The 12,491-nt window shown below is 43.9% G+C and overlaps 1 protein-coding gene across 2 annotated transcripts in view; it reads right to left on the reverse strand.

The window, feature by feature from the left end:
* CCDC62 (coiled-coil domain containing 62) overlaps positions 1-12,491 on the reverse strand; it is a 30,953-nt gene that overhangs the window by 10,990 nt on the left and 7,472 nt on the right. For both annotated transcript variants that reach the window (XM_069496840.1, XM_069496839.1), the window contains exons 6-9: positions 9,798-9,899; positions 4,585-4,673; positions 4,119-4,234; positions 1,922-2,647 (exon numbers count right to left, since the gene is read on the reverse strand). In XM_069496840.1, the coding sequence (XP_069352941.1) occupies positions 1,922-2,647; positions 4,119-4,234; positions 4,585-4,673; positions 9,798-9,899 (1,033 nt within the window). The remainder of the gene's footprint in view (positions 1-1,921; positions 2,648-4,118; positions 4,235-4,584; positions 4,674-9,797; positions 9,900-12,491) is intronic.

The raw sequence follows: 12,491 nt of genomic DNA on the forward strand, positions 1-12,491 counted from the left end.
AGCTTGGGTTTGAGTAGCATATTATGGACTGGGGTATAGAACATTATAAATTAATGCATACCTTTTGCAAATAAGAATTAAAATTCTTAGTTAAGGGTAACTATAGAATAGGGAAGTTCCATCTCCCAAAAAATACAGAGAGAAGAAGGTTCTAGGGACAGGATCATCCAAAAGGGAGGAAAAAAAAATTAACATAGAATAAATTTACACTTTTGAAAATTTCAGGGTTTTGGTTTGTGAGACTGATTTCTGTTAACGGTTTTTAAAGTCCTTTTATAAAAGTATTATGGCCCCACGGAGCCTCCCTCACTGATCCTCCTACAGGCAGACAGTGCTGGGAACAAACATGGAGCTAAGCTTCTAAGTATGTTATTAAGGTTTGGGCTCAACGCAGAGTTTAACAGCAAAAGCCATTCTGGAACAGACCAGAAGCAACGGAACCTACAGCTAGGTGGGAACAGGCTGCCCGGGGTTCCTCCCTCGACAGGGAAACCCCGGTTTGTCAACTGGAACGGTGGCACACACGCGAACATTTTAGTTAGATAATGAGGTAGGCACACCGGTTCTTATAATCTAAGGAAAAATACGATTATCTTTCTACTTAAGCACATGTTTGTCATGTGATGCCTTGGCATGCCTCCCTGCTGGCAGAACAAGCCGTCACTTCAATTATTTCAAGTCAGCGAGGTCAAGGGGGCCTTGAAAGAAACTCTGAATGTAAATTTGAATTTATTTCACACGTTAAATTTAATCCATTATGCTCTTCAAACTATCTGACATAAGCTTTTCCCTTAATATATAAGTGCTCTTGTTTACTGGTGAAAAATGGGCAGCTGCACCCTGCTGACGCTTGCAATTATCCAGAGATCTTTAAAAACCAAATAAGAATGTATGACATTTAGTGTCACAACCGACTTTAAAAAAAATTTTTTTAATTGGCAGAATAGCTATCTGTATGACTTTTAAATGACTCAAGCCTTTAAAGGGGCCAAAGGGGAAAAAAAAAAAATGAACAAATAAATTAAAATAATCACATAAATATAAGGGCCTGGAATACTCCAAATAATGAAGTACTAGAAAGAAATTTTAATCATCAAGTCCTGTGAAAGTCAATGTAAGGATTGAAATACGGCTCTCAATATAGAAACCTCGTCTTTTCTGTAGTGTAAGATTGAAGAGCTTTGCTTTATTTAAAAATAGCAGACACCATCACAGTGCTACTCAACCGTGGGACTCAGCAGTCCCGACAATAAGACAGGCCTGGAGGATGAAGGACAGGCTAATGCCTAATCCATTTTCTTCTCAAAAAAAAAAAAAAAAAAAAAAAACAAAACCCAGTAACTTTTACCAGTTTGTTAAATACAAATATGCTTTCTCTCAAGTCTCTCCAGTGAAAGTTGGGGAAATGTAAAGTCCAAAACAGACGAGAACCAAACTCAAAGGCTGATGCGGCTGGGTATGGAACTATCCCAAGGGACCCTGGACAAGGGCCAAGAGAAATTTTTCTGTGGGGTCCAGGCCATGCACCCTGGCCCCGGAAGGGTCAGCCTGCCAACTCAGAGTGGCTCACGGGGCGAGGAATGCTCTGGAACAGCATTCCACTCTGCATGGGGACCCACCCGTTTGTTTTTTAATAAAACATATTTGCCCAACTCATAATAACTGGTTTTGTTTTTAAACAAAACCTTTGCCTCAGAAGCCATCGTTGGGACAAACTCTGCACTGGAATCTAATGCGGGCTCTGGACGAAGGCTGGGCGGTCTACGCCGCGATGGAAAGAGTGAACAGTTTGTCTTAAGCAAGGTTTCTGTTTGCAAACCCCGCTTGCTGGGTATCAGTGGGCATGAGGTGGCTGCTGCCGCCCTCTGCACACGTCGGGACGGACACTCCCTGGGTGTCTACGGTGGTGAACGTCACTAACCTTGCCGAGGAGCTGTATTTTGTCCTGCTGAGGCCTTCTGAACAAGTGCACGCAGACTGGTGGCGAACGAGTCTTTGCAATTTGGAAGGCTTGAAAATACTCATCCACTCCCCGTCGGACACGTGGCCGGGGGCCTCGACGAGGACGTTCCCCGGGTGGCAGCACCCGGAACATTCACACTCATTTTCACCCAGGCAGGCTTCGCTTTTCCGGCAACGGGAGGTTTCAGACCTTTCCATCTGATCTCGACATTCCACATCCAGCTTTTCCGGTTGTTTTGAACCTAGACAGTTGGCCAGGCCCAGGTAAACACTGACGTCGTGCCACTGCTTGTCGTCGGATAAAGCTGATATTTCTGAGAGTTGTTTCTCCTCATTCTCAACCCCAACTCCATTACTTTTCGGTGATTTTCCATGGATCTTGCACAATGTAATTTTGTTTTCAGGTTCGACCTGGATTTTTGCTCCCAGAGACCAAGCTTTTTGTTTCTCTGTTAAGTCTTTTGTAAATACAGATGACAGGGCAATGACACTTTTGTCCCCAAATGCAGAGTTGATCTGTAGTTTCTTCTCTTTGCATACGTCACAAGAGCTCTTGTCTGATCTATTTTGCTGAACCAACGTGGCCTCAAATTTTTGGTCCTTAACCAGTGACTTCTGATTTTTTTCCCGCTTAACATTGACTTTTGGGTGATTATTTTCAAGGTCTGATAAACACATGTCTCTGCTAAGGTGGCATTACAAAAAATGGAGGTTATGAGATATACTTGATGCTCTCACTCTAAGTATTTCACCCAAACTTCACTAGCGGAGCTGAAGTGCAGTAAGACCCACTTGTCTGACCTTCAGAGCCCAGTTCCAGCCTGGCCTCCCACTGGAAGCCTCTAACCACCAAGCCCACATTCACCTCCCTTCCCACCCTTAGCTCCTGTTGTACTTACTGTCTATATAACAACGACAACAACAACAAAAATCAAGAATACTACATAAATGTAACAAAACCTTTACAGTGTTTCATGTCACATGTATTTGGGTACTTCAGGTATTCTAATTGTATCATTGTGATATTGCGATAGCTTAGAAAACACAACTCTCTCCTATAATGGCATAAACCATTGCATGCTTTTTTTTTTTTTTTTTTTTTAAAGAAATGAGGGCTCGATCTGTCACCCAGGCTGCAGTGGCCGGATAATAGTTCACTGCAGCCTCCAACTCCTAGGCTATATGTGTGAGCCACCACACCTGGCTAATTTTAGGCTTTTAAGGAATAACTTCAAGTCATCTAGTGCCTCCCAGTGGCAATGAAATTCAAAAAGGAAAAAGAGCTGATATGTCGAGGGCTTTTGCCTGCAAGAGAAGCGGCTGGGATACACAGCGACAGGGTGCGACCCCACCTGAAGCCTCGGTGACACCCCTGGAGTCACAATGCTCCCTGCTCCCTACACCCCATTCCTGCTGCCAACTACCACCACTCTGAACTGCCCTCTCCCAGGGGAAGGACCCCATGCCAACCCCGCCCAGCCTGTGGGCATGCTCAGCCCTGGGGAACTGCCCTGATCCCTCTGCCTTTTAACCATGCCTTGTAACATTCCTGCTTGCAAAACTAGACTAAATTTAACTGTGGTACAGATATATGCCTGTTAAATGAAACCACACTTTATACATTTATATTTTAATTTGACAGAAACCAATTTAATTCCTACACTGATTATAGGTAAGGGAAGATGTTTCCTATTACCAAGGAAAACAGGAAAATCGAGTTGAGAGCACAGATCGCCCTCAGCTAGCCGAGCATCAGCTGCAGCTGCCAATGCCGTCCTTTGGCGTTATTTCTTTCAGACAAGTACTACGTCCAACGCGGCTTTACATTCCGCATTCCTAACCCTGCGAGTGCTGAGCGAATGAATGATTCATCTCTGCGGTTTCCACTCTGGCCAAAGCCTCCCACCCAACAGACGCAAGTCAGGCTTAATGAAGTTACTTTTATCAAGTGGCTACAGTAGGATCATGCCCAAAATTCTTAGATCAGGTCTTCCTGTAATCCAGGATTACAATGATAATTATTCACTCCCTGACATTTATTTCCTACTATATGGTGAACAGTACTACGGGCAGGCCCACGGTGAGTAAGCAAGAAATACTGATCAAATGACGGGATAAAATACAAGATCATATTGATGGCATCGTGCTAAGATTACCTGGATTCCAGGGCCTTTGATTCCTCCATCTTTGAGTCATATATTTGTATGAATTCCTGAGAGTTTTCCATATTGAAATTAAGAAACTGCAGATCACTCTGTTGTTTTACATAAATCTGCCGTGGATATTGATAAATTAGTATGAAATGTCGTAACAAAACTAAACTGAACCAACAATTGGGCGCTTTCAAACCCTACAACAGATCAGATAGTTACAAGGGAAATATGCCAAATATGTCTGCTTTTATTTTTCCTATGTCAGCACAAAGATTTATGTGGATAGCCAGTCTCCTAACCTTGAACTACCATGAGCAAGACCCTACCTGGTATGCTAAATATGACATACGTCTAATGCAGTTAGGATTCCAAAAGCACCATAGAAAGAATCAACTGGCATACATTTTTCCTAATTTGTTATTTGTTTATAAATATCTCCCACCTGAAAGAAGGATAAGTGAGGACATACCTGTCTCAGGTTATGCAGTTCTGAATTTGTACGTGCTTGCTTTGACTTTGCAATATCAAGCAGCTCATCTTTCCTCCTTTCTCTCTCTACTATTTGAGAACAAATATTATTAAAACATTCTTCATCAGCCAGATCAACACAAACCTCTCCCTTTCCAACAATTTAATGCTCAACTAACAGGTTTTTGTTGTTGTTGTTGTTCCTGAACTTAAAAATAGCAGCATGGCTTACTGGGAAGAGTTTTAACCTGTGATTCTGACTAGATCCTTCACCAAATGGGAAAATGCTCACAATATAAAGCTAAGTCAAAAAAGGATCCAAAATTACATGTGCATCTGTATGTACATATGCCGCACAGAAAAAATCTGAGAACGAGTATCCCAACATATTAAGAAGTTATTTTTAGATGGGACGATTAAAGACAATTATTTATCTTTCTTTTTTGGGAGACAGAATGAGGGTGATTTCTAAATCTCTATACATAATCATATAGTACTTTAGTTTTTAACTCTTTTCATGACACAAGTATATTCTGAATGCATTTTCACTGTTAAAAATCCAAACAACATATTATCTTTATCGACAGGGAAAAAATTAACATTATAAGGGGGGAACTATTTTTATCATTATGCAAATCAATCTGATATAATGTCAATAATCAAGCCCTTCCTACAGAGTCTCACTGACTAAAGATATTCGTACCTATGTGGTAGCCCCACAGGTGGACAAACTACCTATTTTACTAAAAGCCCCGTACTCCTTTAAGGACTTTCTTGAAAACTCTTTCTGTCTGCTAGGGAGGTACGATTCAGAATGCCCTTTAACATGTATGGTAGTACACTCAATTTCTTTGTGCAGAAAGACTAAGAGAGGTATTACAGTTGTTTAAAATCTTCATTCTTTTACAAAGACCATAAATACTTTGCTGAAACACAGACATTTCTGTATTATCAGAGTTGGGGTATGGTAAATCAGTATTTTAAAAATAGCTTCAGAGCTTGGTAAATGTGAACCCATAGAAAGGAAAGACTCTAAGGTACTGTACCAGAAAAAAATATTAATATTATGCTTCAGGAGAAATAATTTGACTCATATAGAACTGAGGAATCAACAATAAATGTTTGGCTGGATGAGGTGGCTCATGCCTGTCATCCCAGCACTCTGGGAGGCCGAGGCAGGAGGATCACTTGGGGTCTGGAGCTCGGGACCAGCAGGAGTGAGACCTCGTCTCTACTAAAAATAAAAAAAATTAGCCCGGCAACTAAAAAAACTAGAAAAAATTAGCTGGCCACGGCACTCTGGCCTAGGCGACAGAGAGAGACTCTGTCTCAAAAAAATAAAAATAAATAAAATAAATAAAATTAAAAAAACACCAAAAAAACCCCTATAACGGTTTCTCTTAAAAAAAAAAAACTTTCCTAAGCACTGAGTTCAAACTAAATGTATAAAATGACCACCTTAAAACCAATTACATGAATTAGTTTTAAATAAATCTGATGAAATCTAAATAAAAGCTGGCAACTCATATTTATGGTTCTTTCATAAAACACCTTTTCCACATTACTTTTTTTGTGGATGAAACAGAATAAAAATATTTATAATCCCTGTACATTTGGAGCATCGCAAGAACTGCTAACGGCAAGGCGTGTGCTTGGCTGTGGACGTCAGCTCCACCCGGACAGCCACTCCGTGGCGTGTGCCGGCTGGCAGGACGCCCGGGCACGGCAAGAGTGAGACGCGATCCGTGCGAACCCGCCCCCAACACGCTCCGTGCTCAGGCCTTCCCTGGGCGGGTCTGCAGCATCATCTTACTGTTAAAGATAACCCTTGCGCACAAAATTGAGAACCTTAAGAAAAGCACAGGGAATGCCACCGTGCCAGGTTTAAACTATTAGTGTGTTTTCTCTACTCAATTCTTAATTGATTTTTTGGCGTTAGGCAGGTCAACACTTTAAGAAAAGCACATAAATAATGGTAGACCTGCACAATTTAGGTAGAGTTGCATTTAGTTTATGTGAATTCAATTATATGCACAAAGAAACAAACAAAAAAGGAAGCCCCGACCTTTTAACATGGGACATGGGACGTGGTGCCCCTGGGACATCTGACCCTCAGCTGGTCTCAGTTCCACAGGCCCCTCACGGTGGCAGCATCTTCACATGCTGGGTGTACGCCTGACGTTTCAAGACACTTGTTTTGGATACAAAAGCCAACTGCTTTATGTGGCCCTCAAAGTAATTTTAAAGACATGTGAATGTTGCCGTAGCCTCGGATTTGAGGACAGCCGCCTGCTGCAGAAGAGGCAACCCCACTGCACACGCTTCCCCGCTGCAGACGTTTGTGCCGCTGGGATCGGCTGGGGGATCGCGGTGGAGTCTGCCTGTTTTCACAAGCTGGTCGCAGAACACACAGAGGCAAGGGACTCTGCCGATATCTGCCTGCGGAAGCAGCCTACCTGAGACAGAGCCGCAGAAAGGGCACTGGGAGCCTGGAACCTGCGGAATTCTGGTCAAGGCTCTGCCCTTTGCTGCCCAGAAGACCTGAGTGAGACAAGACACTCAGCGGCAGGAGGCCTCACCATTGTTCTGTTTGCAAACTCCTTATAAGCAATATGGACAAACAAACCTAACGTGTCTCTCAGCCTATGTGAAGAACTTCGTCTTCACAAGAAGAAAAAAGTTTTGAATCTAAAACAAAAATAAACTTTTTTTTTTTTTTTTTGAGACAGAGTCTCGCTCTGTTGCCCGGGCTAGAGTGAGTGCCATGGCGTCAGCCTAGCTCACAGCAACCTCAAACTCCTGGGCTTAAGCGATCCTCCTGCCTCAGCCTCCTGGGTAGCTGGGACTACAGGCATGTGCCACCATGCCCGGCTAATTTTTTCTATATATATTTTATTTGGCCAGATGATTTCTTTCTATTTTTAGTAGAGACGGGGTCTCGCTCTTGTTCAGGCTGGTCTCGAACTCCTGACCTTGAGCGATCCACCCGCTTCAGCCTCCCAGAGTGCTAGGATTACAGGTGTGAGCCACCGCACCCAGCCTAAAAATAAACTTTAAGACGTCTTCTAACTTTAAATAAAATGTGTTCGCTTTTAGCCATAGCACCTGATAGCATATTATCATGTTAAGCCTTTAAAATTCTCTTTTGTAGACTGAATTCCTTTTATAATTATTAATAACACATACAAAAGCTGTCTTCAGACAATGGCATGAGATTGTCTTCAGTAGAAAAGATGTTTAAGAATCAGCTTAGGAAATGATATAAAAAGTATTTCACAAAATGGAATTTATTACAGTACTAGCTAACAAATTCTATGTACTTTACCTAGTTATAAATAAGAGGATGCATGAATAAAAATCGATAAATCGAAAAGAAAGGAGATTTAAAATATCCTGTAAACCTGATGCTTTCCTCCAACTTCCCAAGGCGTAATTCACAGCATTTGCACAATACGACACTCTCTGCAGGCCTGCAAGCTTCTGGACAAGTAGCAGGATGCCTGGCACACAAATGCCTATCCGAAGCTTGTTGTTTGAATTCAAATGTAAAGCTACAAATACATCTTTAGGAATATAAGAGGTACCATTACTTGGAGATGCAGCCATCCTAGAAATAATGAAAATAGTGCCCTCTAGTGGTAGAAAACCACAGTCTCCCAGGCTTCAATCGTAGGAGATTTAAATTAAGAATTCCGTTTTATTTTAAAACATTGAAATGTAATGCTATGGTTTTTCTTTAACTTATAGAAATATATATTCTCTTCTTGGCCAGGCATGGTGGCTGATGCCTGTAATCCCAGCACTTTGGGAGGCCAAGGCAGGAGGATTGCTTGAGGCCAGGAGTTGGAGACCAGCCTGGGCAACTCATTGAGACCCCATCACTACAAAAAATAAAAAGTTAGCCGGGTGTGGAGGGGCGTGCCTGTGGTCCCAGCTACTCAGGAGGCTGAGGCAGGAGGATGCTTGAGCCCTGGGACTCGAGGCTGCAGTGAGCTATGATCAAGCCACTAAACTTCAGCCTGGGCGACAAAGTGGGAACCTTTCTCAAAAAAAAAAAAAAAAAAAAAAAAAAAAAAATTCTCTTCTTAGAAGGAAGAGAATTGAGGGTAGGTATGAGTAGACCACAAAAGTGTTAACTTCTATTTGGAGCTTTACCTGCAAATCTATGATTTTCCTAACACAAACTACCAAAATGAAAGCCCAATAAAACCTTGCCTGGCAGGATACAAATAAACTATATACGTCAGTAATTCTCAAACTGGGATGGAGAAAGGAGAGGGCTTCCCCAGTGGAAACTCTGAGATACAGGGCGTGGGCAGGGGCTCTGTCTATGGGGCCATGGTAGGGAACAGAACGTGATTCTTATGTTTATCAGAAGGGGGCATAGGTTAAACACTGGGAAATTGCTTTCAATTAAAAAAATCCATCGCCAGCATTCTTATTTTAGGGTCATACTGATTATAAGAAAACACATGAGTATTTTTCCAACTGCAATAATTACAGGTAATTTATTTGCAAAACTGGGAAAATGTTGAATTCCTAATTTTTATCTGGCATTTACAAAATTATAAACATCTTCCCTTCATTAATCCGTCAGATGCTTTCTTAATGAATTTCAAAGCAGGAGCACAGATGGTGTCCTACGTACAATGGTTCACGATTTTTCGGCTTTACAATGGTACCAGCGTGACATGCATTCAGTGGAAACCGTGCTTTGAGTACCCAAATGACTAGTCTGTTTTTCACTTTTGGTAAAGTATTCAATACATTACATAAGACATTCAACATTTCATTATAGAACAGCCTTTGTGTTGCCTGATCTTGCCCAACTCTGGGCTAATGTGAGTGTTCTGGGCACGGTGAAGGCAGGGTAGGCTGAGCTGTGATGTTTGGTGAGGGAGGCTCATTAAATGCATTTTCGACTTACGACGGGCTTGCTGGGATATGACCCCGTCGTAAGCTGAGGAGCATCTCAGCTCCCTTCCGTGCTCAGGCTGGAAGGGAGTGTAGCTCCTCATTTTTCCAAAGAGGAAATAGTTCCAACATGCACATTCCCTGCCCGGCAACTCGCAGATCCCTTAAAGGGTGTTAAAAACAACACCAAAAAGCTATTTTGAGAAAGGTACAATTCCTGTAGCCTGTCATAGAGGTATCATAGCAAGTTTAGGTGACAAACACATAATTCAATCACTTAATTTGATCATCTATTTTTACCAGTGAAAACCAATTCATCGTGGAGGCAGCTTTTCTCCTGCTTGAGGCGAATGATCTCTTCTCGCTGTTCGTTGTTCTCTGTTGTCTTTTCGCTGAGGTCCTCTTCACAACAGAAGGGAAAAAAAAGGCCTCAAATGAACAGCAGTTCGTGGGAAAATACACACCATGACTAACCCTCGTGTCCCCAGCACTCCCTTCCAATTAATCTGAAAGTCCTGTTGGATCTGTGGACCAAGTGGACCACATCCAGCATCTTGCTGAGTCCCTGGCAATGACCCTGGTCCGAGGCTTCACTTTCCCTTCCCTCGTCTGACTGGTTTCCCTGCACTGGCCTGGCCTCGCCTGTGACAGCCCAGTGTGCACAGAGCAGTCTTTTCAAAATAAAAACACGCTCGTGTCATTTCTCGGTTAAAAGCCCCCCTACTGCACTTGGGATGAAATCCAAACTCATCCCCGTAACTGCAAAGCCCAGCGCGACCCGGGCCACCTCCCTCCCTCCCTCTCTCCCCTTCTCTCCTTCTGTTCCTTGAACATGTCTGTGGCATAAGAAACACACTTGTTCTGTCCTCTGTTCCTGGAACAGAATTCCTAAAACCCGTGGAATTTCCTAAGCGATGAGTGTCCTTTGTGATTAGAGGGCTGGAACTTACCAGCCCCACTCACCGCCTCCAGGAAGGAGAGGGAGGGCAGGACACTGAGCTCTGACAAAATTCTTGGACAAGGAGATTTGACGTTTGAGAGCTTCCAAGTTGGTGAACACACCGAGATATTTGGTGGCATGACCCAGGGAGGGCACAGAAGCTCCGAGCTCAACACCCTCATACCTTGCCCTATAGGGACTCGTGGGACTGAGCCTTTTAAGTTGCGGGATCAACACTAACTCCAGGTGGTAGAGCTCGCCCAATTGGACTGAAGTTTTGGACACCCTGTTGGTGTCAGAGAACTGAAAGATTGGTTGGTATCAGAGAAGATATCCCAGAACGTCCCAACCTCAAAACTCACGCTGGGGCTTTTGCATTTGCTCCCTCTCCTGCCCAAGAGGTACCTGGCCCAGGTCTTCACAAGGCTGGGTCTCCCCTCGTTCAAGTTCCAGCTCAAATGCTAACTCTTCAAAGAAGCCTTCCCAGTCTAACCAAATCAAATGAGTCTGTCTGTCTCACTCTCCATTCCACCACCCATTACCCCACTTTTTAAAAAAAATGTTTTCAATAAATATGAATGTATAAAATATTTATAATACATAAATATTGACACAACAGACTTATTACCTGAATATCTTATGGAGGTATATATAAACATTCAATAAACACCGAATACCTACCACGCGTCCCAGGTGCTGTGTTATTAACTGTGCATCCAAAAAAGAAAAGACAGGAGTCTGTCGCTGCTACCGAGGGCTGACACCATGATCACGTTTTAGCCAAAGCTACGCATGGGGGTGAGGCCTGTGACTGACCGGAAGTCACACACCATAAGGACGGGACTTTAGAATGCTGAGTCTCTTAAATCAGCCCAGATAAAATTTCATAATTTCACAATCTTTTCGTTGCAAGAAATGTAAAAGGTCATTTAGTTCGGGAACATGCAGGAATCCTTCCCATGCCGGTCCCTTGCTTGAATACGTCCAGGAGAGCAGCTCACGGCCCCAGGAGGGGTCCCCTGCTGCACAGAGGCGAGACACCTTCCCGAGACTGTGGCTCTGTCACAGCTTCTAAGGTGGCTTGTTCCACAGCGGGAGTCAGGCCTCTTGTCCAACGCCGTGACCATTTATAAAATGTGACACTATGGCGCAGGTTTAAGACTACAACGACAGCTCCTCAGTCCAGCAGTTGCTGCTGCCCCCTAGTGGGGAAAGGTCAGAGAGAGGGGGCCGCCGCCAGACCCTTCGTAGACTGTTTAAAATCTTTATGCCATTACCTGTATCTCTATTCACATACACAGCACTGACTTATTTGGGATTCCTTGCCTTCCTTTCATTACAAACCTTCAAGATTTCTATTACTCAGAAAGACGTGAATCGCGGAGTTACCGTGTGAACAAAAATAGAAAAGAAAACCTGAAAGGAATTTGCAAAAACAAAACACGCACCAAAAAGCCACTCTGGTAGGCTGCGTTGTTGGTAGCAATTCCTCGGCTCTCTGCACGCGGTTGTGCGATTCCCCCCACAAAGGAGCAGAGCGTGTTTCCCCACCGCTAGACCCAAGTGGCTGGTTTGGCCGCATGACTCGCTCCAGCCACAGACCGGGCAGCAGTGAAGGTGCCAGGCCCGGGCCCAAACCGTAGAGCGCGCACGCGTCCTTGCTTAAGCTTCCGCCCTCCCACGGGCAGAGAAGCCCAGGCCAGCCCGCTGGGGAGGGGAGGGGAGACCCGCGAGCCAGAGCTGGGCCCAGAGATCAGCCGGCTTCCCCTTGGCCTCGAGATGCGGGCGTCTAGCAAGTGCCACGGCGGCGCGCCACTCAGATGCTGCTGCTGTCTCTCACAGAGCTTGTATTGGCAATAAGTAACAGCACAGTTACCAAAACTAGGGCAGGAGTATTTTATTTATTTTTAATTTTTTTTTTTTGAGACAGAGTCTCACTTTGTTGCCCCAGCTAGAGTGCCACGGAGTCAGCCTAGCTCACAGCAACCTCAAACTCCTGGGCTCAAGCGATCCTCCTGCCTCAGCCTCCCGAGTAGCTGGGACTACAGGCGTGA

This window comes from Eulemur rufifrons, chromosome 21 (genome assembly GCF_041146395.1).
Source record: "Eulemur rufifrons isolate Redbay chromosome 21, OSU_ERuf_1, whole genome shotgun sequence".
NCBI classification, from domain to species: Eukaryota; Metazoa; Chordata; class Mammalia; order Primates; family Lemuridae; genus Eulemur; species Eulemur rufifrons.